The sequence below is a fragment of the Aptenodytes patagonicus genome, chromosome 22 (genome assembly GCF_965638725.1).
Source record: "Aptenodytes patagonicus chromosome 22, bAptPat1.pri.cur, whole genome shotgun sequence".
Classification (NCBI taxonomy): Eukaryota; Metazoa; Chordata; class Aves; order Sphenisciformes; family Spheniscidae; genus Aptenodytes; species Aptenodytes patagonicus.
Genome location: NC_134970.1, coordinates 4,297,336 through 4,323,041, shown reverse-complemented (window position 1 = coordinate 4,323,041; position 25,706 = coordinate 4,297,336). Strand labels below are relative to the sequence as shown.

At 42.2% G+C, this 25,706-nt stretch overlaps 2 protein-coding genes across 19 annotated transcripts; one reads left to right on the top strand and one right to left on the bottom strand.

Annotated features, from left to right (window-relative positions):
- Positions 1-379: 379 nt before the first annotated feature.
- OARD1 (O-acyl-ADP-ribose deacylase 1) lies at positions 380-5,328 on the bottom strand. Of its 6 annotated transcripts, none has more exons than XM_076357776.1 (6): positions 5,265-5,328; positions 3,583-3,650; positions 2,896-3,040; positions 2,685-2,743; positions 2,206-2,318; positions 380-1,873 (listed from the first exon to the last, which is right to left on the bottom strand). In XM_076357776.1, the coding sequence occupies exons 2-6, from the start codon at positions 3,616-3,618 to the stop codon at positions 1,771-1,773; spliced, it is 456 nt and encodes a 151-aa protein (XP_076213891.1). In that variant the 5' UTR covers positions 3,619-3,650; positions 5,265-5,328; the 3' UTR covers positions 380-1,770. The 6 variants fall into 6 exon arrangements, with proteins under 6 accessions (XP_076213891.1, XP_076213892.1, XP_076213889.1 ...); XM_076357777.1 differs by lacking the exon at positions 5,265-5,328 and adding an exon at positions 4,817-4,878; XM_076357774.1 differs by lacking the exon at positions 5,265-5,328 and adding an exon at positions 4,191-4,249.
- NFYA (nuclear transcription factor Y subunit alpha) lies at positions 4,478-21,003 on the top strand. 13 transcript variants are annotated; one of them, XR_012996971.1, is made up of 11 exons: positions 4,478-4,576; positions 7,803-7,924; positions 9,632-9,718; positions 12,031-12,177; positions 13,480-13,611; positions 14,273-14,378; positions 14,905-15,071; positions 15,879-16,052; positions 16,454-16,555; positions 17,360-18,138; positions 19,586-21,003. XR_012996971.1 is itself a non-coding variant. In XM_076357765.1 (10 exons), the coding sequence occupies exons 2-10, from the start codon at positions 7,850-7,852 to the stop codon at positions 17,411-17,413; spliced, it is 1,041 nt and encodes a 346-aa protein (XP_076213880.1). In that variant the 5' UTR covers positions 4,478-4,576; positions 7,803-7,849; the 3' UTR covers positions 17,414-18,312. The 13 variants fall into 13 exon arrangements, 12 of the variants coding, with proteins under 12 accessions (XP_076213880.1, XP_076213881.1, XP_076213882.1 ...); XM_076357765.1 differs by lacking the exon at positions 19,586-21,003 and having other exon boundaries at positions 9,635-9,718; positions 17,360-18,312; XM_076357766.1 differs by lacking the exon at positions 19,586-21,003 and having other exon boundaries at positions 9,632-9,715; positions 17,360-18,312.
- Positions 21,004-25,706: the final 4,703 nt, after the last annotated feature.

Here is a 25,706-nt window from a genome sequence, read left to right as displayed (position 1 = left end):
TATCACTTTCCATATAAAGCAAGGCACAGACCACACAAGGGTCACAGGGATGCTCATCAGCTGAGAAACTGAGTCAGATAAGGTTCGTTCTTCCCATCAGTTCTTCATGTTGGTTTCTCCTGCACTGTCACAAGCTGGAATGGTGCTAGACACACACACAGAGAACTGCTGGCCGCACCTGTCTCTTACCTCAGTCAACTGTGCTAGATTCTGGCATAAATTTTCAAGACAGAAAAAACAAGCAGCAATGAGAACACCCTTGTGGAGCCACTGTGCATTTCATCTCTTTGCCACTAGATTTAAAAAAACATAAATAAGCATAAAGACTAAATCAATGAGCAGTCTCGATATCCACTCTTGATCAGCTTAATACTCCAAGTTCCCATTTGTCTTACTGAGTTTATTTTTCTTTCAGTTGTGTATTGAGCTACAGCAATTATCCACCAAAAACAAGTTTACAAAGGACGGTCAACAAACAGGGAGAGTAATAATATGAAACTCTTAAAGACACAAACAGGATTTGCAGATCTGCATCAGCAAAGAAACCGCACAATACAGATTAACCCACAATGCTCAGAACACAAAACACTCCACCCGTTCAATTCATAGTGAAAACCAATTGGGAACCCTATGTTACGCTAAAAACTTCTCAACCGTTATGTCCCATCTTTTAGGTTTATTCAACGTATCTGGCATTTTTCTGGGCATTCAGTATAGCAGAAGTCAAAGATTTGTTATTATGGGAGGGTGGGGAAAAACAAACACGAAGGAAATGCAGAGTATATGATAGTTCTTCAGTACTGGAACCAAACTGTCAAAAATCAAGTGTTTACCAACGGTCTGATGAACTGTGTTACTGATTTGCTTTTGCTATTGGTGACATCAAACACCAACCTACATGTAACAGCTAAACTACAAATGCAGTAAAAAAGAAATACGAAAAACAGACCTTAAACTCCATACTACGACTTTTTACAGCACATCACTCATTCACATGTGTGGGTTCTTGGAAAACTGAGTTCGGCAGACTATACCAATTATACGGTATAAAATGCACCCACAAGGTGCCTTTACACATCTCCCACATTCCCCTTCAAAACCCAGCTTTGCTCTAGAACACAGCCACAACACAGACATAGCTATGTTTTTCAAAACCACCGTGCTCTGATCTGACAGCAGAGTACTGAAGAGCTATTTATTTAATGTTGACAGCATGATTCTTAGTGAGTACAATCTCGTAACAAAAAATTGTATTTGTGGCCAGAATGTAGAAATTAAATTTTTAGTCCTATAACGAACAGTGTAAGTAAACTGTATGCCAGACATGAACATTGCAAAACCTTAAAAAACAAAAGTGACAGGGCTCCACAGCTCATCATTATCAACCGTAACTACAAACCAACAAATACCTAAGCAACAGACAGCTCCAATTTCACTCTGCACAGGAACTGTCAGCTTTAAGTAGAAGCTCTAGTGCAGGCAGGTGCTCCATGGAGGACCAGTGACATCTGGTGGCTTGCAGGGACAGACCAGGAACTCCCAGAGGGTTGTTGCAACACCCCTGCCTTCTTCACAGGCTCCCTGAACACCACATCCCAAATTAGCTGCTCTGGAGTTGTTGGTTTTTTTGTTGTTAAAAGCCACTGCCAACACAAGAGTGAGCTACGCTCAGATGAAGAATGTGCTCAGCATGCAGTTTCCCCCCTCACCAGTTAACAGGTTTCCACTCCTGAAAGCAAGGGAAATGGGGTTCTCTTTAAACTCTTTTGCTCACAGAGTGTAAACTGTGATCTTTATATCTGTGTCTTCAAACACTTCTCCGAGTATTGCTGAAACTTTATTCCAATCCAGGCGGTCAAGCCCACATCCAATCCTGGAAAATAAGACACCAAAACAGCTGTAATGGCCTCTTTTGGAGCATGTTATGAACAACTAGCCCTTCAAGCAGCTACGGTTTTATGCAGCACTAACTCAGCTCACCATAAATCAATGTAATGCAGTTAAAATAAGAAAACAACCAAGCCTGTATGTTTTGCTATCGTTTAAACGCACAGGGAAACGCAAATTTCATTTGCACAATTGAACAGAAGAGTTGAATAGAAGTGGATACTTGAACTCTTATTTCACGGTAGGGGATCATCTCTCAAACATCCTTCTACGCAAGAAACACTGAAATATTCACACCGCAGTAACTAATTTTCTTACCTAGGCATGGAAATGTCAGTAACTCCGTTGTTTAGACAGTGAGCTTTCATGGCTTCTAAACTCTTTCGCATACTCTCATATGTTGGTTTGTGAGAAACTTTCTTCTTTGTAATCTAAGTATAAATGTAAAAGGTCAGTTTTGCCTTTGACATGATCACTGCAAACTTTTCTTTTTTTAAAAAACACATTCCACTACACTCTGAAACTCCGCACCCAGACTTGCTACCGTGAAGGGAAAAAGAACTATGTTTCACAGCTTAAAATAGTATAGTTTAGCAGCTAGTTCTGTCAATTTGAAGTTTAAATATACATACACAAGAAAGCCTGGCTCCTCTTCAACTAGCAGTATTTGAGTAATACATCTCACAGCTCTTATTCAGAAGAGCATACTCAGAAAACCCACAACTATTAAAGCCTTCATCATCATATCTAATACAGTTTAGTTACAGGGAAGTGCCTGAGTAATGTCCCACTCTTACCAGGTAGTAAATGTATCGGTCCTCTCTTTGGAGAACCGCCACCTCCCCAGTCTTCTTTTCTAAAGTGAAGAAATGAAGAAGGTATTTTTAAAACAGTTACACTCCACTACTTAATCCCCCCTGCACCCCAAGTAGCTTGGAATACCCTTACTGCTGGAAATCAAGGTTTTCCCTTCAGCTCCTGCATGTCCACCCTACGTGTATCACTCACGTTGATCCAACAGCTCTTGTACGCCTCCAAACTTTTTCTTAAAAAGAACAGCTATGCCTGCACCCATGCGACAATCCTCGCTGATGCAATGAGCCAATGAGTCCGTCTGGGGGCATGAGAAAAGGTCCCCCTTAACACACTTGATCTGGAAAACACCACAAACAGAAAGGTAAATAAAAATCAGCTGAGTGCAGACTCAGATAAGAGAATACTCAGGTAAGAGGGAATTTGGCAAGCCTGTACAGCAATGAGTGTAAGGCATCGAGTTTAAGATGCAGTTCACAAGTAAACGACTTGGCATGAATTATGAACCCAACATACAAGTAACTTTTCTACAAGATCAGTTATGAGTACCACGTGCCAGCTGAGCATTGACTTTGCAAAATCAATGCTTAAAAAGGAAAATTATGTAATAGTACAACTGGATTAGTGCACACCTTCAGCATACTATCAGTGTGTCAGTGCTGGATATCCCCAGACATTTAGTTAAGCAGGTAAGCACTGTGCTGTTGAACAGTATCTGCCTCACTGACATAAGCATGAAAGCACAAGAAATTTAGCAGTATCAGCCACTTTCCTCCAAAAAGCCACATGGTACAGCCTGCTGCCATGTTATTAGGGGGACAGGAAGGTCTCTTTAGAGACATGCATCACAGCAGTAGCCCAGATAACCCATTTTCTACGCACTCTCTCCTCCTGATCCTTGGAGAAGTGGGTGGCCATGGTAACGTGGGCTATGGTGAAGGCTCCTGCAGCTGGAAAGATGATGGAGAGAAAAACAGAGTTATTAAGAATCCCAAACTAGGAAATAAGCTGGCGGACCAGAAGGTGCAAGGCTGAGCCTACTTTATGGGACAGCTAAGACAATCAAGACACCCCCTGAAAACAGAAGAGGAGGAGGCCAGTACCCCCAAAAAGTGTGGCACGAGCTTTCCTGCTGCAGCCCCACAGCTCCACCCATGAGGTGCAAGCAGGCCCCAGTCCAGGGTCACCACCCAACTGGCACCCACGGGCCTTCCATCCTCCTCCGAGTCACCCCCGCCCCTTCAGGAAACCCTTCAGCAGGCCACACCCGCCGACGCGGTGTGAAGAACGATCCGCCGGGCCGGGGCTTGCGCCACGAAGAACCTCCCCAGCGCCCCCCACATCGCTCAACCCAACCCTTCCCCCGCCCCACCACAGCGGCCCTATCGTCACACAAAATGGCCGCCGCCGCCGCCGCTCGCCTCTCTAGGCAGGCTGGAGGAACGCCCTCTCTATGATACTCGCCGAGAACATTCCGAAGGCCAACCTACCGTCGCCCCGGCGCATGCGCAAGACGCTCAGAGGCGGAGCCTAGAGTGAGGCGAGGAAGGGGGTGGAGCCGCAGCCGGCGCTTGCGCTTTGCTGGCCACGGCGGCCCTAGGAGGCGCGCGCACTGCCTGGGGCGCAGGCGCAGTAGCCGCGGCTGGGCAGGGCGCAGGTGGGCGGTGCCCAGCGCTAAGGGCCGCGGCGAGGGAGGCGGGGCCATCCGGGGCGGGCGCCGCCGTGCGCCTGCGCCGCCCGTGCCCGCCCCCTCCCTTGCCTTTGTTCGGGGTTGGGCGCCATTTTGCGCGGCGGCTGAGTGGAGGCGCTGATTGGGTTTCGGGGGCCGGTAGCGGAGCCAATCAGCGCGGGACCCGAACCGGGGGAGCGAGGCACGGTGAGTGCGAGCAGCCAATATGGAGCCCCCGAGCGCCGGCCCCAGCGCCGGGATTGGCGGGGCCGAGTGACCAGTCAGGAGGCCGCTCGCAGGGCCGGGGCCGGCCGGCCGGGCACTGGGGGAGGCGAGGGGACGGGGCCCGGCTCCTCCGGGGGCGGGGGGGGCGCACCGGGAGGAGAGGGGCCGGGGGCGCCGGGCCCCGGGAGGAGAGGGCCCGGGCCGGGGGCGGGCGGAGCGTACCGGGAGGTGCGGGCGCGGAGCCGAGGGCGGCAGCGGTGGAGGAGGAGGCGCGGTCGCGGCCTGGGCCGCTGAGGGGAGGCGCACGGCGGGCCCGGCCTCCCTTGGCGGGGACAGGCCTTGTCCGTGCGGGGCCGCTGGGACGGGAGCCGGCAGGGCCCCGCCCTCGACCGGGCGGGGGGAGCGGAGCGGGCGAGCCTCCCCGCCGGCCCTGCTGACAGATGGGCCGCGGGCAGCCCGGGCTGCCCCTCCTCCTCCGCGCCCCCCCCCCCCTCCTCCTCCTCCTCCTCCTCCTCCTCCTCCTCCTCCTCCCCCCCGCCTTGCCCGGGGGAGGTGGGGGGAGGCCGCCGGGTGTGTGCCGAGGGCAGGTCGCTGCCCCCCTTCCCCGGGGCTGCGAGCGTGCCGCTGAAGCGGGTGTGCGCGCTCCCCCTCCCGCCTCCCCTAAACGCACCTGGACGCCAAATGTCGCCAGCCACGTGCTCCTCGGTGAGGCGAAACTGCCCTTTTTGCGGGAGCGAGGGGCCCCGCTGCTACCTTGCTTTCTCCTCCGTGAGCTGCAGGGCATTGCCTCGTCCGCCTGAGCACAGCGCAGCGTGCTCTGCCCGCCGAGAAAATCCCCAGGTCTGCGGCTTTCTGCAATAAAATAAAAACGTCCCTGGGTGCACTCCAATTGACTTGCATGTGCGATAAGGAGGTCGGAAACAAAATCTGCGTACCACATGTTTTATCCTGCCGAACGGTGGGAGATAAGAGCGTGGCCTGTCTGTGCTGTTTAGTTAAATCCCGTCTTTGGCTTCGCGTGGGTGTCTGTCCTCCACTGGCGTCCTGAGAGGACAGCCGTCATCCGGGTAGATTGACAGGGTCTGCCCTAGAAACTTCTGCCAATTTAGTAATGTTGCTTCAGGGTGCAGCACGTTTTAAAACGATGCTTTCAAGCTAGCTCAAGTCCTAGCGCAGTTTATCGCACTCGTTTGTTCTTAGCATAACTTACTTGCCAAGAGAACTGTTGTTGATGCAGCTTCTATAGCCTCATACGTGTGTGTATATATATATATGTATATTAATATGTACTGATAGAACACTAAGTCATTTTCAGCGCAGACAAGGGCCGGGTGAGGAGGAGCCGACTGGTGAGATCAGCTGTGGGAGGAGCGTGCCATTGAAGTAGATCAGCGATCTTTAAAATTTAACTTTGATATAGTAACGCTGGTGCTCTGTGTTTTAATGAAGGGAATGAAGTAATCCCTTGGAGGACTAGGATCCAGCACATGTAAAATCTCCTGCTTGTAACTTTGGCTAGCCACAGCTGGTGCAGAGAGTTAGGATTACAATGCTGCTAATATTTTAAGTAAAGAAGACGGGGGCTTGATATGGGGGTCTGTGAAGAAGCATTCCCGAGCAGAGGTATGCCTGTGCTTGAGTATTGGTTGTGGCACTAAGGAAGCCAGGGAACTTCTGGCAAATACAGTTTACTGGCACCCTGTGCTCGCTATTGAAATACTTCCCTGCAGAATGAAATGTGGGAGCTGTTTTCTGACAGGCCCACAGGCATTTAGGGCAGAAATTAAGTATACAGCGCAAAAGTGAAACGAGAACCTCAGTAGCCAGTATCATCTTCAGAAAGAGTATTTATCTCCTTTTATGCTGGCAGGCTGTGAAAAACTGTTACTAAACGGGCCGAGGATAGAGTTAAAATTGCAGTCAAATGTAGTGCCTTTCGGTGCTGTGACTCAGATTATCTTTGTGATCTCCAGGCTTGGCATCATTACATCCTTATTCTGAAAAAAAGATCTGATAGGGGCTGAGAAGGTTCTTACATTATTATAGCTGAGTGTTATGCCCCCTGTAACGAGCATGCTTCTGGTCTTTCATGATACATACTGGTTAATCGTTTATTTTTGTAGGTGAGCGACATTTGGTGTTAACGTGCAAGAAAACAACAAAATGTAAAATCATTGTGTGTTTGCTTAGGTCATGGTGAGGAGTAAGTCGATGAAAAAATGAATGTTCTTAAGATAAATGCAAGGCACTGAAGTACAAAGGATGTTTTAAAGTTAAAGAGCAGGAAGTGTGAGAGGTGTCGTTACAGTAGTAACCACAGCAACAGTTACAGTTAGTTAAAGTTGTGAATAAATTTTGTGTGCGTTTCTTTGAAAACTGAAGGGGCCTGGTTTTTTTGTTGCTTTAGACTTCAAAGATTAAAGTTACAGGCTGCTTTTTCACTAATGTAGCAGGTACTTGTTCAGTCATAGCATAAATCAAATACCTCATTAAAAGTAATAGTAAGAATTCTTCCCTTGTTGATCAACTGAGAAGGGAATAAATGCGAGGGAGAAGGAGGTAATGGAACTAAGTATTTTGTTTCAACAGTGTGTTCTTCATATGTGTCGGCAAGGGTCCAAGAAATGAGAGGCAGTAAAAGGATGGAAGCAGTGAGAAGTCTGCTGGCTATTTTCAAAATACGTGAAAGTAGGAAGAGAAGAAAGAGAGATGAGGAGGGAGTGCTGCGTAGTTGGGGAAGGAGAGAGTTTCACTTAGCTTTGTTGAATTCTTGAAATGTAGTTTGCTTTTACACCTAAACTTTGTATTTTGTGAGGTTTTTTACTGATAACACCCCTCTCCTCCACCAATATGCAGCGCAGGCAACTGTCTGTAGCCCAGAATACACAGACTCGAGGGGTAAAACAGGAAGAGAATCAGATTCATAGCTACTATTTGATTGCCTGAAGATAACGACAGAATTGAGATTGAGATGCTTTTTGCCTCTCAGTCAAGTTATGTGTTCTTGAAATTACAATTCTAGTTTTGTTACTCAATGAAAGTAAGGTGACATTATGAAAGAGGTAGGTCCTTGATTAAACAGCGGCTCTTACGGTGTGATTCTGACCTCAATGTCAGCAGATGGTTTGCTTTTCAGCTATTGTAAGATAATACTAATCTTCAAACCTTGGGACGATAATCACCTGCTTTTTTTAACTTGTCTTGCCAGATACACGGGCTGAGGTGTGCCTTTTATCGTATTGGAACTGAAGCGCTATGGAGCAGTACACGGCGAATAGTAACAGTTCCACAGAGCAGATCGTTGTGCAGGCTGGACAGATTCAGCAGCAGGTATGGAAAGTGATAACGGGTGAGCTGGCGTTGCCAGTGCTGAGTTACGAACCTTTTTGTACTTTTCAGAGTTTCACAGAACCAGCAAGATGCTTCATGATACTGTCTGGATATGTGTTTACCTGACTTCTGTCACCTGATCAGTGGTCAGTGATCTGACTTGACTTGAAGTCAGAGTAAATACGTTTTTTAAAAAAACACTTGCTATAAAATTAAATTAATAAAATTGCAGGTATACAAGTTACCAAATTTCAGTGTAGCAGGGAGTTTGCAAACTGGTAGTGACGTGAGGAAAGTAACAAATCCTCTCTGAAAATGGAGGAAACCCAATATTAATACGATCAGTTGTCCACAAGGAACAATGTAGATTCCCCCCAAAATTGAAATAGGTTTTGTTCAAGCCCATAGAGGGTTTCTCTAGCTTTCTCAAGAGAAGTATTGATGGAGATCCTTTGTTTTAGAACTACAGGTGGATCAAAATGAACACACAGTACAGGAATTGCAACAAAACATGTAGCTCTGGATGAATTCATCCATTCCAGAAAGAAGTTTCTAGTTCATGTTATAATGTGCAGATGAGTAGGGCTGGGTTTTTTAAGGGTTTATAGATTTTTACTGTTGTTAAGCTTTGCCCATTCAGATATAGTAATGTATTTTCAGATGAGCTGTGCTGGTGCTGAATTTTTGTTGCAGCTTATGTTTGTTCTAGTTCAAGACAAGAGAAGTTTCTTAGTTTGTCATGCAAATGAATGAGCCACTGGATTATGTTTTCAGTGAGATACGCTTTGCTTTGCATCAGCCTATTTGAGCGTTTGATAGCAGGGACCAGCTTCTTCCACTGAATTTAGCTGAAGTTGACTTTTTGAGTCAGAACAAGATTGTACTTGAGGTTAAAAAATTATATCTTAAGAATTATCAAAAATACCTGCTTCCAGCAGGTAACCAAAGATATATTTGGTTTTATTGACACTTTGTAGGTAAAAGGGAGGTAAAAACATACCTTGGCTTGTTTCATTTATAGTACGTGCTCTTAAAGCCTGTGTTGTATTTGATGTGAAATGTTTTTCTAAAATAAATGTTTTTTAACAGGCCTGTTGTAATACGACTTCTAGTAGAGAGATGTCCTTCATCTCCCAAATGCTAACACAGTTAACAGATTATTTTGGGACTCTTACTAAAGAGGCTAAAGATAGAAAAGGCTTTTAGATTTAACTGCTCTTGCAACCTCTCAAGATTGTCCTTCAAGGTCAGTGGTGGGAAGACATTGATGAAGGTGTGACATAGATGAAGCTTAGACTGTAGTCATCTGTGCTGCTGTTCTGTGCAGAAAGGAATTTATGGCCTTTTTTGTAACTAACAAGTCTGACAAAAATCTGGAACCCCTTCACAGTAAGAAACCTGGGCAGTGAAAGGAAACATTAAGCAGAAAGGTAGCAGTCTAAACACTGAAGCTGAGATTTTAAATTCTGCAAAATAATCTCTTCTGTTCTTTGTAAGTGATTTTTGTTTGGGATATTGAAGCCTGTCAGTATCTTACGCAGTTTTGTTGGTATTCCGTTCTTAGGTTTGCTAAACTTATTCACATTCCTTATGTTCCAAGAGCAGTGTGTATGAATTTTAAATTCACCCTCTTCCAGCAAAGTGTCGTCGTCTCTTGTCAGAGCTGTGCGTTTCCATGTTTCAAGCTATTCCTGTTCCTATTCCCAGCAGCAGGGTGGTGTCACTGCTGTCCAGTTGCAGACTGAGGCCCAGGTGGCATCCGCCTCAGGCCAGCAAGTCCAGACCCTCCAGGTAGTGGTGATCTCTCTAATTGTGTTTGTGAGCACTGCATGACTCTCACCATCGCCACATATCTAATGCTGTGTTTTTTCCAGGGTTTGAAATAGGAACAGGAAAATTTGTTAGCAGTAGTAGCTGTGCTTTATGCTAGCTGTAGGGTTTTCCATGAAGAGTGTGGGATATAGCTTTTCATTGGATCTCAGGTGCATGCCAGAAACCCTGATGCATTCATGAATTCCTGCTGATGTAATTCTGAAAGTGAATAGTGGTTGAAATGGGAGTTAAAGCAAAAAACAGCAAGATGAGGAAGTAATAGTCAAGAGAGATAACCCAAAGATTTCCTGTAGTTTCAAGGAGATTAGATTTCTGATATCCACTGTGAGTAGTTTTGTGTCTTCGCTACGTGAAAGAAGGACAGAGAGATGGTAGATGACCCATGAGCTTGAAGAGTAAAACTTTTCAATCTGTGATTAAAAAGGGCACCTGGGGACGATATTGGCCTCTGTGGGATTGAGAGATCTGATTTCTTATTTACGTGTGAACAACATAGGGAAACCCAGGAGAAGTATGTATCCTAACAGCAATTACATTGCAAATTGGAGGGAAATGCAAGGTTATTTTGAACCCTGATTTGTTTCAATGTGAAGTATTTCCTGTCTTGCAAACTTCATTTCATTAGCTCACGTACGAGGCTTTTAAAGGAGTTGATGAACCCTGGATAGCCGTAGCAGTTTAGTAATGCATTTTTCACTCAGTATTTTGGTTTTGTTTGGTTTTTAATTCTTCAGAGAAGGAGAGTTCCAAGAGGCTGGAATGGTCTTGCCAGGTGTAAAGTTGAACACAGCATTTTTTATGTTCAGAGTTAAAATACGAAAAGCTGGCTGACTTGAATTGCTTGGGTCACTGTGGCCTCCTGGTCGTTGTTATGTGCCCCCCCCCCCCCCCTTTTTTATTTTGCGCTTGCTCTAATACATTAACAAGAATCATGGAATGTATCATTTTTCTTTCTGCTTGTTGGATATTGTACTGCTGACTGTGCTTCTCTGTGGCTGACGTGAGCATGCTTATCTCTCTCTCTGTGTTCAGTTCAAAACAAGTACTACCGATTTTTGTTAGGGACTTGTATGTGATAGTTATAAGGTTGAGGGACAGAACAGTGTCGCAAGGATATTAGGTGACCTGTAAAGTCAACAATATTCTATGTAGGCATTGATCACCGAGGTACAACTGTGGTTGTTTCCGTAGCATATAATTCACTAAGGTATTTGAACTATGTGAAGTGAAGCTTTTTTAGGTAGCTCAGTATGTGCTGAAAATCTGTACTGATGTTTAGTCTGGTATTCTACAGTGGTTGAAGAGTGAGCATTTGCTATTGCATATTCTTGAAATTTACAGGTAGAAACCCCAAGAACTCGGTGACTTCTTATCATGTTGTGTTGCTCTTGTTTCTAAACAACTCAGAGCGTGGTAAAGAGTGGTTACCTAGTTCATAAGACTCATTTCACATTTAAGCCATGGAGGTATGGTATTTTCAAAGATATATTTTGGGGAGTTTGGAGACTTAGCGGGTAAGGGTGTTTAAACAGAGAGGTTTTCCCCTTGCTTTTCTTTTCATTGGCCTTTTTCCTAGTGACCAGAGATAATACCTGGTCCAAGAGTCCAGAGACTCTTATTACAGCTGAATTTATAAATCCACTGTAAGCTTTGTTGGGCCAAGAAGTGGCTGCTGCTCATTTTTTTTCACTCTTCCTTACTGAAGTACATTTTGTGTTGTTATATTGATAATTTCACGTAATAACCATGAAAAGATTCTCTAAGACCATCGCATGCTACATACGGGTTAGGAAATGGAAATGTTTACGTAAGCATGTAGTTGCAGAGAGTTGAAGCTACCTTGGAATCTCTCTCAAAATAGCTTATTTAGAGCTTTTTCTCATTAGGAACCCCAATTAAAAACTAGTAATAGTGATGTGGATAATGAAGTTTCTTTTATTACACTTCGCTCTCGGGCTGTGCATGAAGATAGTTATTGTGTCTGGAAAATTTGCAATAAAGCATGAAAAGCATAGCTAATTAGACTTGCAAGTTTTGGTTAGACTGCAACAGAAAAAGATAATTTACTAAATCCAGCAGCACATCACAGAAAAAGTTTTAGAAACTAAAGATCTTTGATGCTGATTATGAACCCAGGGGACTGTTGCTCAGGTTCTCTGGTCACTGCATTAAAATAGGTAAGCATTTAGCCTCATGTGGTAGCCACTTCAGTTTCTGGCTTCACGTCACCAGACTTTTTCATTGTTCTGTTTGTTTTTTCTCCTGTTTCCTAGGTCCAGGGTCAACCACTAATGGTACAAGTAAGCGGAGGTCAGCTGATCACATCAACTGGCCAGCCGATCATGGTGCAGGCTGTGCCTGGGGGTCAGGGCCAGACAATCATGCAAGTCCCCGTTTCTGGAACACAGGGACTGCAGCAGGTGAGATAACCCTAATTTTATTTAAGATAAATTGCAGAGAATGAACTGTGATGTTCTCACCCTCAGCACTCTTAAAATAAACTGGGCATATACGGTTGTTCTCCAGCTATGGATCTGGCAGTGAGCTGCGTGTTAAGAATGCAATGAAAATTCTTTGTGTATTTGATTTTTGTATTTTATGGGATGGTGCAAACCTTTTAAATGAAGTCCATTAAAATACAGCTGGAGTTGGTTTAGGGGTTTTTGTTTGGTTTTTTACTGTTATTTTTATTTTAACTGGCCTTTGCAGTATAGGTGGTGATCTGGTGCCTACTCAATTTATGGCTCAGAAAGATGAAAATTTTTTAATATTTATTTATTTAAGATAATTTATTTATTTAAGCTTCCTGAAAATAACTGTTGTGCTTGAGTTCATCTAGTATGTGATGGCTGAAGGTGAATTTAAACATTTCCATTGCACAGAAGGTAATACTGTAGAAGGTATACAAGATGGATTTTATTAGAAGCAATTATTTTGAAATATTTGTCTAAAAGACAGTTTTTAAATTTAAACAGGTGCTCAAAATGTGTTCCTCAAAAGCAAAGGGAAGAACTGTAACAGTGGCATAATGAAAGTGTTCTAGCGATTTGAGAATGGGATTTAGGAATCAAGTTCGGCACAGTCCAGGAAGGCACATGATGTCTCGGTGTTTTGAGAGGTTTATTTAGTGTTTATTTAAAATTTCTTCTGTTGAAACCCAGTATATTTTGTGTTAGGTTCTTTACAGTCTGGTTGTTGGAGGAAAATCCATAACTGGGTTTTTAAGCACAAGCTTCAAACCGTATTCCAGTTCTCTCTTCTAATCTAAGAAATGTTCCACGTTGGTGGAAAGACTTCTCTGCAAAGCTGAAGTCAACTTTTGTGTATATCCAGGACTACTTCTGTATGCTGGATAATTAACACTCTGCAGATATCTTAAATCTTAGTCCTTTTTTTTCTTTCACCTGAGTATTATTATTCCTAGTTTCATGTGAATATTTTACTTCTTTCGACTGTTTTATTGTGTAAGCAGTGGAGAACTGCTATAGGGCATAATGACGCTAGCATGTTATGTTTCCTCTATTCTACATGGTTGTGACTGCTGTGTCACAGGGAGGAATAAATTAAAACTCTTCATTTTAAAGTGGAAAAAGAGAAGAATCAGTGCTTTCTTTTTCTTTGCAACAGTAAATCATCCTCAGAGATGATTTGGTAATGCTGAGGCCAAGGAGGGAGAAATAAGAGGCATAGTTAATGTTCCTTTCTGACTCTTTCTTCCACAGATTCAGTTGGTCCAGCCAGGTCAGATTCAGATTCAAGGTGGGCAGGCTGTGCAGGTACAGGGGCAGCAGGGCCAGACCCAGCAGATCATTATACAGCAGCCACAGACTGCAGTTACTGCTGGCCAGACACAGGTAACTGCACCAGCATGAAAGGGTTTTCTTGAGAGAAATAGGAAGAGAAACTTGACAAATGACTTAAGGTATGGTTAAGTAAAAAAAGGGAAAAAAAAAAAAAAAAAAAAGGAGGAATTATTAATATTGAGGAGAACTTGAGAATAAATTTCATATTTTTGTAGTGTTTTCATACATAACTCTGGGGCAGAATAAATAGATTGCATGTTTTTATCCATTGTGTTTCTGTATTTTATTGGTTCATGGTTGTTTTTGTCTATTGAAATTTGAAAACATGAAGTATTGCTAATTTCATACTTGCGCCATTTTGTGAAGTAGTCTAGTCATACCTGGGTTTTCTGCTGATTCTTTTGTTTAGGACCACAATTAAATTTCTGAGCAGAATAGTTCTTCCTTTAACATATTCATAGTGAGACAGGAAACCTAGAACTTGTTTCTTTCAATATTAAATACTACACTGTTAGAAGAAGTATGTTATATGTGCTTTAGGTATTTTATCTACAGTTCAATTGGTTTGTGCTCCATCCTATTTCTTGATGCTGGTAATAAAGCAAAAGAAATAGATGCCTGAAACACCTTAAGCGCCATGTGTTAATTCAGGAATTGTAAAATTTGAAAAATAAGCGATTTGTAAAGTTACTGTGTTCTTTGTTTTGTTTAGACCCAGCAACAAATAGCAGTTCAAGGACAACAGGTAGCACAAGCAGCTGAAGGCCAGACCATAGTCTATCAGCCAGTTAATGCTGATGGAACCATTCTCCAACAAGGTATGAGCTTTGGTGTGAAAAGAGTCAGGACTTCTTAATTATCTCTTTGATAGGTTTTTATTGCCTTGTAATTATTGTCAAAGAAAACACTGAGTTGCAATACTAGTAGTGCTGTGAGTGCTGTGATATTGAATTGTTGGCATAGTGAATGGAAGAAGAGATGTTTATGTTATTATACAGGAATGCAGCCTGCGGTTCTTTCCCCAGAAAAATAAAATATGGCTCTTTTCTTTGGCAAGGGCTATTAGACTAGAAACACTTAAGTTTGCTTTTACACCTTAGAGTACGTGATCTCTTATCTGACACTGGAATTATTGTGTGGATACAAATGCAAAAAATAGGAAGTATGAAGACCAGGTGATGGAATTTAGTTAGTAACTTGCAATGCTTTTCTAAATCTTTTTGCATGTTATGGAAGGATGAATGAGTAAAAAACAGAAGTGGGACTAATGGTGTTCCCTTCTTTTTGTGTGCGTGTTTTTGTTTCTTTTTTTTCTTTTTTCTTTTGTGTTTTATTTTCTTAAAGTTACAGTCCCTGTTACAGGCATGATCACCATTCCAGCAGCCAGTTTGGCTGGAGCGCAAATTGTCCAAACGGGAGCCAACACCAATACAACCAGTAGTGGACAAGGGACTGTCACAGTGACGCTGCCAGTTGCTGGAAATGTTGTCAATTCAGGTGGAATGGTTATGGTATGTATTTAACTTTCCATTGATCTTTTTAAAGGTTGAGGTTTAAGATGCCTGTACACAAACTGTTGTCTGAGATTCATGTCACCTTAATATGATCAGTTTTCTCAGTAGCTACCATTGGTTTAAAGTTTAAAAAAGGTAAGTTTTCAGCTTTAACGGCCTGTGTGCTATTGCGATCTATGTATTCTGTACTTTCTCCCACAGCAGATTATTGAGATCAGAAATCTAGAAATTGAAATGCAAAATAAGCTGTTAACTGATAAGTAGAGGTTTAAAAATATTGAATCAACTGTTGCTTTTCTTAAGGATCTTTTAGTATTTGTTTTTCTGATTCATAAGAGGGCTTTTTCTGCCAATTCTTATCTTTGTAGTGTGATGCCTTTTAACGTGAATTTTATTGTTCGTCCCCACTAGATGTCAGCAGCTCTACAAGTAATATTTGCTTAAGAAATGCTCTGAAATTATCATATAAATTAAATAAGTGATAATCAAAAAGAAAGGGAAGCAATGGGCATGTCCTGTATGCTTAATTGTACAAGAAGCAGTAAACGTGGTCATAGAATTGTATGTTGTATTGAAATTTTACCGTTATCAGGAAAAAAACCAAGCAGAACTGATATGTAATTGATTTGTTTAAATTTGTTCTGCAGTTTGAGAACAACTTTATTACTCCTTTCAATTTAAGTAGGTGCATTATCTGGACAAAACCACTCACTTTCCATTTTAACTTTTTTTTTTAAATTACTTTTTTGCATTCACTTTGTGTTCTGAGCTGCAAGTACTAAAAACATATTCTTCTCTGCACAGATGGTACCTGGAGCTGGATCAGTACCAGCTATCCAGAGAATACCTTTGCCTGGAGCAGAAATGCTGGAAGAAGAGCCCCTCTATGTAAATGCCAAGCAGTATCACCGGATCCTTAAGAGGAGGCAGGCACGTGCTAAACTTGAAGCAGAGGGAAAAATTCCCAAAGAAAGAAGGGTGAGCATATAACTCGGATCTAATGCAGGGTTGCTTTATGAGAAAGGCGCAGAAAACCACCTGTGCTGGAAAATGAAGACTGGAATCTTAAAGTGTTCTTTGATTTTGTTTTGTTTTGTTTTTGTTTGTGTTTTGTTTTGTTGTTCATAAAGCTACATCGGAGTAATTTTTTTTTTTTAAGTCCCTTGGTGGCAGTCCTGCTTCCTTTGTGTGCTTTTAATTGTTGAATGTGCACATAGCTGTATTGCAAATGGGCATTTACTGTAAACACTTTATCTTTGGGGAAGGGGGAAGGATGGGGACTGGGTAGGCTTTTCTAGCGGTCAGGAATTTCCCCTACTGAAAGTACTGAACTACAAATAGTAGGCTGGTCTCTCATTACCTCCTTTATATTGTTGCAGAAATATTTGCATGAATCTCGGCATCGTCATGCCATGGCCAGGAAGCGGGGAGAAGGTGGACGTTTCTTCTCACCAAAGGAAAAAGACAGCCCTCATATGCAGGTAAGTAGAATTTTGTCTGTTCTTTGGACAACTGCCACTTGCAGTTCTTCAGAATACACTTTAGAGGTGTCTTTGTACTGTTCTGTTTGTTCTTTTTTGGGCTAGGCTGCTGACCTTTGTCCCTCTCTGCCTTTGACTTTGTTTCAGGCATTGTAAAGAAACCTTCTGTCTCACTTCTTGTAGAGAGCAAGTGTCTATTTGCCTTGAGTAATTAAATTATAGTAACATTGATAGAAATGTATTCACTTTGTTTTACAGAGAATGCTTGTATTTGTTTGTCCTAAGAAATACAGTCTTTGCAGCCTTTCTGGTTGCATACCAGAAGTATTTTTTTAGGACATGAATTAAAGGTAGAAATACCTTATCTTACATCTGATGGAAAATGAAAAAATGTGAATATCTGATTCTGAGCTGCACATTGATTTACATTAAAAGTGCAAGACAGGTTTTCAAAGGAAGGGACACAATAGAGTAGAATTAGCAAATTCTGTTGTTGATTAGTGCTTTAAAGCAGTCCTGTGGCTTTAGCGGAAGACTATTTCTTATTCTGAAGCGGAATCCTTTCCAAATACTAGACCAGTACTAGGTCTTCCCTATTACCAGAAACAACGCATTACTAGGAACTATTTGGATTTATATATCCCATTCTCTTACACTGGCCTGTAAAACCCTGGAAAAATATGACATGTTTAGAGATCAAGGGAGGGGACAGGAGTATCTCCTCTTGATAGAGTTGTGCGTGATTCTCTGCTGTTACGGGAAAAATGTTGAAGTTACAACATGATATGTATTTTGAATCTGTAGGATCCATCTCAGGCCAATGAAGAAGCAATGACACAGATGATCAGAGTCTCCTAACCACTGCTTAAAGAAAAAAAATAACTGAACAGAATTCCCGTCCCTTCTGCAAGTCTGTCCTACCTTTCCAGCGTATCAAGCGAGTCTTTCAACGGGACAATCACCATATCACAGCCTATCCTTTTCTACAGAACAAGCACCACGTTTTCAGTATGTGGTCGAGATTTTAACTGCAGTTGACTCAACAAATAGAAACTGAACGACTTTCTTGGTATACTCTTCTGATCCAGCGCAGCGATTTCGAGTCTGACTGTTCATGCCTTTTTTTTTTTTTTTTTTCCTCCCCTTTTAAACATCTCTTGCATTAAGATTGGCTATGGGTGAGAGTGTGCCACTGACTCAGTGATCAGCAATAACTCTGGCATGCTGAAGCAGGGCCAGGAAAGACCTCTTGGAGTTACGGCCCTTGGTACAGAGACATAATCCAGTTTATAGCAACCAGCACTGAAGTGGCTACACCACAGTACTTTGTTTTCCCAGCAGAGACTTGTTATTTACATCCATTCCTTACACCTTTGGACTGTATTGTCAACTGAACTGTTCCCTGTTGTTGCATCTGCACTTCTGAAACTGGCAGAAACTGAAGGGGGTTCTTTTAAGTTCCACCTTGTGAAATATGTAAACAGCAAGCTCTTCTCTGGGAAAAGTTCAGCCATCCAGTCACAATGATAGAAATATTTCAAGATTATTACAGGACTTGATATATCGTGTATCTGTTCCAAGAAGTAAGAGGGGAGAGGGTGATGTGGGGATAAGGATTTAAATAGTAAAAGTAATCTCTTGGTGTTTTTTGGTATGTTTATTGCCAGTGGTTGTTGCTTTGGAAGAAAAGTGGATGCTAGTATAAAAAGGATTAAAACTTCTAAGTGACTCTCTTCCAAAAGATTTCTTTTTTTAATCTTCCTTCTAACTTGCCAGTCCAGTGCATGGTTCCTCCAAAAGACGTAAAATCTGCAATCTCCGAGTAATAGCACTTGACCATCTTTGTGATGGTGTTTCTTGATGTCTGTTCTAAATCAGTTCCACAATTCTCTCATTCTACACAGAGTGAGGGATTGTTTCATGACAGCAGAAGCATAGGGCAACTCAACTCGGCTCATCCTGATGTAACTGAAGGACTGTTAACCAAATGAAGGCAGATATTGATGAACCTTTCGGGCTTTTTATAGACTATCCTCTTTAAATTAAAAAAAAAATGTGGCACTTAATGAAGGAGGAGTACTTACATTTAAAAAAAAGGATTTTTTCATGACCTATAGCTGGCTTCTGGCTGAGTATCTCGACAAAACATATCATTATCTTTAATTCCATAGCTCATTACAGATTTTAAGCTTGCTCCATTCTTAATGATTTGAAATTTGGCGATGGAAGCTGTAGTTCATAAGCATTTTAACAGGTGATACCTGCGTCTTTCCATGCCTGTCTCCTCCCATCTTGAATGAGTTTTACAGGCTCTCTGTGTATCACCTGCACACTATAGTCCCATCTCTTCCAATTTTTGTGTTCTGTAAAACATAAAACTGCATCACAGCAGTTAAGCATGGATTGGAAATATTGCCAGGCATTGTTATTGAGGGAGGTGATTATGAACCTGAATAGGTAAAGTAGCAAAGGGTGGGGTGTTTTTGAGGAAAGCATCCAAGGACAGGAGAGACTGGTTTAAATTCAGTGAATTCTGTTTTCAAGTGACAAAAAAAGTAAATGAAACTTGAAAAATGCAACCCATATTATCTCCCTCCTATGTCTTTTCCCATTTACTGAAAGCTTATGACTAAATGCAAAATGGAGGACAAAATAGCAAGTTTCTACGTAGAAGACTGGGAGGGTACAGAAAGACAGAGTCTTGAAAATTCTATTTACTTTGGATAAAAGAGAGAAATAGTAGACCTAAGAGTATGAGAAGATGGGAAGGAATGCAAGAGGAGGGAGCAGAAATGTGGAGAAATGTTAGGTTCTACATTGCCAGCAGGCAATCTCGGAGGAAGAGTGTGCCTGTCTAGATACTAAGGATGACAATGTTTAGGTCAGCCATCTGTGAAGGAACGTAGCCAGTGAAAGAACAAAGAAGAAATGCAGATTTGATATTTGTAGTTAGGCAGCTGGATTTTCTAAATGGAGTTCAGTTCATTTTCTTTCTGAATTTTTAGTTCCATGTTCTTACCCTTTTCACAGCTGACCTGGTGAACTGAAGCTGAGAAAGAAACTGTTCAACGCACAGTGACACCTGCAGCTGTGGAAGGAAGTGGCCTCATTCTTTACATGCAAATAAATCTTCTTTCTTTCGATTTTGTCTTAAATTATATTGGTAATCTAACGCTCTGCTCACAAATCTTACATTAGGATTTTTTTCTAATGATTCAAAAGGCATTTGTTTACCTCCGTTGCATTGATGGCATCTTTGGTGCCTTTGGTTGCTTCCGCCTTAAAATACTAGGCCAATTAGAGCATGGTGCTTATTTTCTTCAGTGGGCAACTATGAAATCCTCACCTAGCATTTCTTGTGAGGTCACCCATTTCAGGAAATATGTAGCTCTCTTTTAGTGAAGGAATAACAAAAAATTTGCTTTAGTTGAATTTGCAGCATTATTGTAAATATTTTTTTAGATCATCTGTACATTTTGTCAGTGGCGTATTCATGTGCTGGAGGAATATTTCCGTGCTGGAGTAAGACAGCCTCTCCATAACATTTCTGCTCTTCAACTGATGGCTAATCTCTGGAGAACCCCCTCTGAGAGTTGGAAGTTAGGGAAGCAAGATTACTGCTCTGACATAGGTATTTTTTTTTTAATGAGTAATTACTTCTTTTCTTAAAGAACTTGTAAACTTCTTCAGAACAGCTAGAACTTTTTTCCCCAATAAGACCTTCATATATAGGTTCTCTGATCTGTTGTTGTAGAATGTGTATTAAGACCTATGGATTTGTGTTATATAGGAAGTCTTATCGTTAATACTTTAAATAGTGATGTGAAAGCCTGAGTGCTACTGTCATATTTTTCATTTGCTTTGGGTTATGTGTATTCACTTCTAAAAGTAGTGTTTGCTTGGTGAGATTGGAGTTATCGGTCAACACCATGTTATCAAAAAGTCTGCTTTCTTTTCCTGGGTAAATTTGTTAAATTGGAGACGTCATCAAGTTCAAACCTCTCTAGTAATTAAACGAGAATACTTTGTGGATTGGCTACACTTGAGCAAAAACTCCACTTTGGGAGTGCATAAAAGTGTGGATGAGGATAAAAGAGGCGGCTCGGGGAGAATGAGAAACGTGGTCGATTGACCCAGAGAGCACTGGAGCAGCGAACCGATCAAAACCCAGTTTTATATGGGTGTAAAGAATGGGATGTGGAAAATGGTCCTCAAGTGATGCTAAATGGCTTTAAGGCCTTGCATGTTAAAAGGGGGGGGAGAGAGAAAATCTTTTGTGAATGGGTGTGGGAGGGTACTGAGATTAACGTAATGTAAGGCAAAGTTTGTATATAGTTAAAAGTTTATAATTTTTTTTATATGATGCATTTTTTCAAGTGTATTTTGGTCTTTAATAGATGCAATTGTAAGTACTGTGTACACTATCCAGCTAATAAAAATTTATAAACGAAGAACAAGCTTTGGCTCTATTTTTCAGACCTTCTGCTCTTTTCAGTCAAGTGGCAGCAGTGACACGGAGTGGTGAAGAGGCAGCAGCGAGGGCAGGTGGCAGTTTTAGCACTGCTGAGAAACGCCTAGGTGGCCAGCGAGCTTTCCTGCCCTCCATGAAAGCAGGGAGGAGAAGGGGTCAGCTCTACCTTCACCTTGGGGGATGGCTGGGTGCGCCTGCTGCGCTTCTGCCCTGTGGGGAAGGGCCCAGACATCTTGGTGTTCATCTTCCCCTCCATCCCCATCCTGCCATCTTGCTGCCTGAGAGGACTGCTCTGCCTGACCTTGGGGCCCGGCTGCTGGTGAGTGCTGGAAGCTGATTGGCTGAGGGAAGCTGACCGTGGGTGTTCATTGGATGGGTGTTGCTCTGGGACACCTCTGATTGGCTGGTGAAGAGGGCCTCCATCTTGCCCTGCTGCTCTTCCTCTCAGGCTAAGGTAGTGCCTCAAGATGGCAGCTGTAGGGTGGTTTGCATGCAGGAGCTGGATTGTTTGAGGAAGGGCTTCAGGAAGGGTGGAAGGAGGCCTTGCCTTTCAGCTCTGAGCCCAGGCAAGCTGCTGTGACCTTCCTGGAATTGGAAAATGGCCTCACTGAGCTGGGGGAGGGAAGGAAGGCTGCTTCGAGCTGGCCAGTGTTGCTTTTGTGTGTCCTTCGAATGTGGGGAAAATGTTCAGTGAGTCTGGGCTGGGAGGAAAGAGGATGCACAGCAATTATTGTTTGAAAGAAAAATTACCATTCTAATCATTAAGGGAAATATGCCTGGTAGTCACACTATGTCCCTTCCATAGCTAGCCAGCTCCTGGATATCTGTTGGCATAATGCTCAGCATGCCTCGGTGACGTTTCAGTCTCTTCGCATGCTTGCTGCAGGATTCATTGCGTTGAATAATTATCCCTGAAAGGTCATGCAGAAGAACCCAGTGTTTATATAGAAGCTGCCCTGGAGCACAGGGAGTGTCTTATGGGTGCAGTGATGGAATCTGTACAGGGTTGCGTAAGTGTAAGAGATGACAATCCAACTTCATGTTACCCAAATGCTCTTCTTTCTAAGACATTCATTCCTTTATATTCTTGGTTACCTTCCAGGAAGGCAGTTTCTTCTTGTTTCCAAATTCCCAGGTATCATGTCATTATCTTGGCCAAATATGTCTGAATGGACACCCTTAGAAAGAGCTTATTTCTTGTGTTTTGGCACAAAAGGAAATTTGAAAGGTTTAAGAAAGAGTCAGTTTCCATGTCTGCCTGCTAATCCCTCTCAGGCATGCTGTTTCTTCCACGGGTACTGCTCAGGATCTCTCAGCAGTATTGTAACTTAAACATTCACTATGATGACATAAATACTTTTATCAAGGCTGAGGTCCCGCACTGCTAGGTAATCTTTGTGTGGTATCAAGTAGTTGTATGTTACAATATTGTTGAAACAGTTCCTGTGTATGTCTACAGTTTGCAAAGCTCTTTGGGTTAAAAGCAGCCATATAAAAAACCCAAAACATTATGTTCTGCCTATTATTTTTTTTTTTCCTGTGTTCTTGGGATAGACGCTCTTTTAGAAGGGGTACACTGAACTTCACAGGTGTTTGTAGCTATAAGCTATGTTCTTGAAAGAACAGTAGTCACTACTGCAGTTCTGGGGGCCTGGTTTTGCCCTCACTGGTGCAAAAGCATCTCTCTGCTCGCAAAGGTTGAAAGCACATATGAATATCGCTAGCTGGCAACAAACAGAACAAAAAAAGGCAAGTTTTACGCCAAACACTATTGTGTTTCTTTCTCCTGCAGTGGATGCCTTAATGGTGTTTTCCAAGTGAACCAACTGTGAGTGACATCTTTACGCTATCCATAAAACAGCTTGGAAATACTGGATGAGTTTGTATTTAGCTACACTGAAGTGGTCCCAGAGCTCCAATAGAAAATTGGTGTGTACTTCTAATGCCAGCTATAATGGGGCATTACCATACACTGTCTAAATTAGGGGGTACAGTGTCCCCATAGGTGAGATAGAAGTTTTTGGCAGTTCAACAGGCAGTTCAGCGCATCCAGTTAGGTCCTGCTATTTGGAAGTATCTCCTGAAGATGCCTTTTTCCCTCTGCTGAATGTACAGGATCTGGCCTCCTAACTCAGACACTGTTATGTGCTGCAAAGCCCCCCACAGGCTGGCAGTCAGGGTGGGTCCTGAAGAAAGCTGGCCTGGTTTTCTGTCACTGCATTGCTGGCAGCTCTGCAATCATGATGAAATGCAGAAATGCTGGAAGTGTGATTCTTGGCAAATAGAGCAGAATAAATTCTCAAGGACCTCACAGCTGAAGATTTGTGAATACGGAAGAGCATGAAGGGCAGTGGCACAAGGGAGTAAGCAGGCATTGTAGGCCTGGAGGGAGTGCCCTCAGCACATAATAGTGTATCTGACTACAAAGCCACTCGGGACATTGATTTTTACAGCTTTTTGCTTTATTCTTAATTTGAAATTCTTTCCAGTTCCCTAACAAGAACAGGAGCAGCCTAATTTAAAGCAATCCCTTGCTTTGGAGAGAAGTTCGTCTATCTGCTAATCTTGGGCTAGTCATGGTTGCTAGGATCTTGTCCTTTATTGTTTAGTTTTCCTTTCTGGTAATCAGTATTTTGCAGTTGCTGGGCATGGGAGGGAAGTAAGGCAGGAAGTTGAGAACAACTGAACAGGTATTCTAAAGTGAATAGAATTAATAAAATTTTGTACTACTAATGTGAACTGAATAGGGTTGGTAAGTGCTGGGTTTTCTCTTTCTTTAGGTTCTTCATACAATGACACTTTGCTGATTCTTTGTACTTGGAGGAGTTAGAGGCAATCATTTGTTCCATGTTCTCATGTTTCAGTTACTTCCAGAGGAAGAGGAAAGGTATGAATGAGCCAGCTTCATTTTGTCTAGCAGGAGACTCCTTGGTCTCTGTAGTTTTGCACTCAAGCAGTATATCCAAAATTCAGTTTACTTTACCATTTTGCTTTCTGTGGGGCTTTGAAGACATGGAGTGAACTGTATGGTTTACATAGTGGCTAATAAAATATCGTCCTTTTCATCTCTGCCTTTTGATCATATCTCCATGGCTTCGTATGCATATGGCACATTTTACCCAATTTGCAGAACTGCTGCGGGAAAGCACTTAGATGGCATAGTACTATGATGACTGTAGCAGAATCTCTAGAGTATAATTTATAATTTATTATATGATTGTTATGTTCTTATAGTACACTTAGGGCAAGAGCTCTTTGCAGTGAACAGGAGGTAACAGATGAAGGTGCCCAGCCATTAGTCATATGGATATTCTCCCTATTAGAGATGAAAATGGTCCTCTTAGTGTTTAGTGCTTTTGAAGTGAGACAAAGAAGAAACAAATAACTATTTCAGCATAGGCTGCAGAGAATGTTTAGATTTGGAGTGAGTTTTAACTAGACATCCTGTAGAAGGACAGAAATGTCTAGAGGCACTGCAACAGAATGTATTGACTAATAGCCTCTGTCTTAGAAAAAACTCCTGTCCTCTTACATCCTGTCAGCTGTGCCCTGCCCATCTGATACACCCAGTTCTGAGAATGCCACAACTTTATTTCCTGCTACCATCAAATGAAAGATAAGCTGGGAGGACGTCAGAGACATTAGCCAGATGCATGTCTACACCACTATTCAACAGCCAATATAGAACTAGGTCACTAACTAGCTGTCTCTGTCAGGCTTATCTGAAGACATGGCCAGGTTTGTCATGTCCTAGATGTCCAGAGGCTGCTCATACATAAGTTAGACCATTCCTGAATGGGGTTCCACAGCTAAGCATAACAAGGAGATTGGATGGGCTGCTGATGCTTTCCAAACTTAACTACCGAACATGCCAATCTAAACTGTGTCTTATGATAATTCTTCCTTCATTGTAGGCAGTTCAGGTTACTAGCAAATCTCCATCATTTGCACAGAAGGAAAATACCTGTAAGATGTTACAAATTTAGAAAGATTTGAGAATATTTCTTGTGTCTTTACTTTAAATCAGGCAGTTACATATTTACATTTTGTGACAGAGGACTGATGCCATCCATAGAGATAAACTGTCCCTAGAAACATCCTCAAATTCATCATATGATAGTAGATCATCTTCAGCTTTGTAGGCAGAAAGAAGTGTATACCAGTAAGCCTCTCTATTAAGTTAGTTATTTAACTTCTATTACTTTAGGATCTGAGGCCCCCAGAACTTTCACTGTATATGCCATTGCACCCAGATGAGGAATTTGGGCATACAAAGTTTTACATGCTTTCCAAGAGTCAAACAGGCTAAATAAGGAGTGGAATTTGTATATTGAAGCCTATTATGTTAACTATTTGTCCTTCCTGTTGTGTATCATTTCAGACCTTAATGGTATGGTTCCCACACTAACACTTTTGACATCTCAGAAATGACCCAAAGCACAAAGGTGTCAGTCATTAATTCTTTCCAGAGTTGGTCAATGCAGTAATGACCAAAAAAAAACCCCAAAACCAAAGGAAATAACAGTATGCAAGAACAGAACATGGGAAGTTGGGACAGGAAATAAAGAATGCAATGTTGCAAGCCTGTTTAGGAAGCCAGAAATTGATTTCTTTAGCTATTACTATGTTTTTTCCTATCTTTATTTTCAGAGAATTTGTAATAGAGGGACAAAATAATCT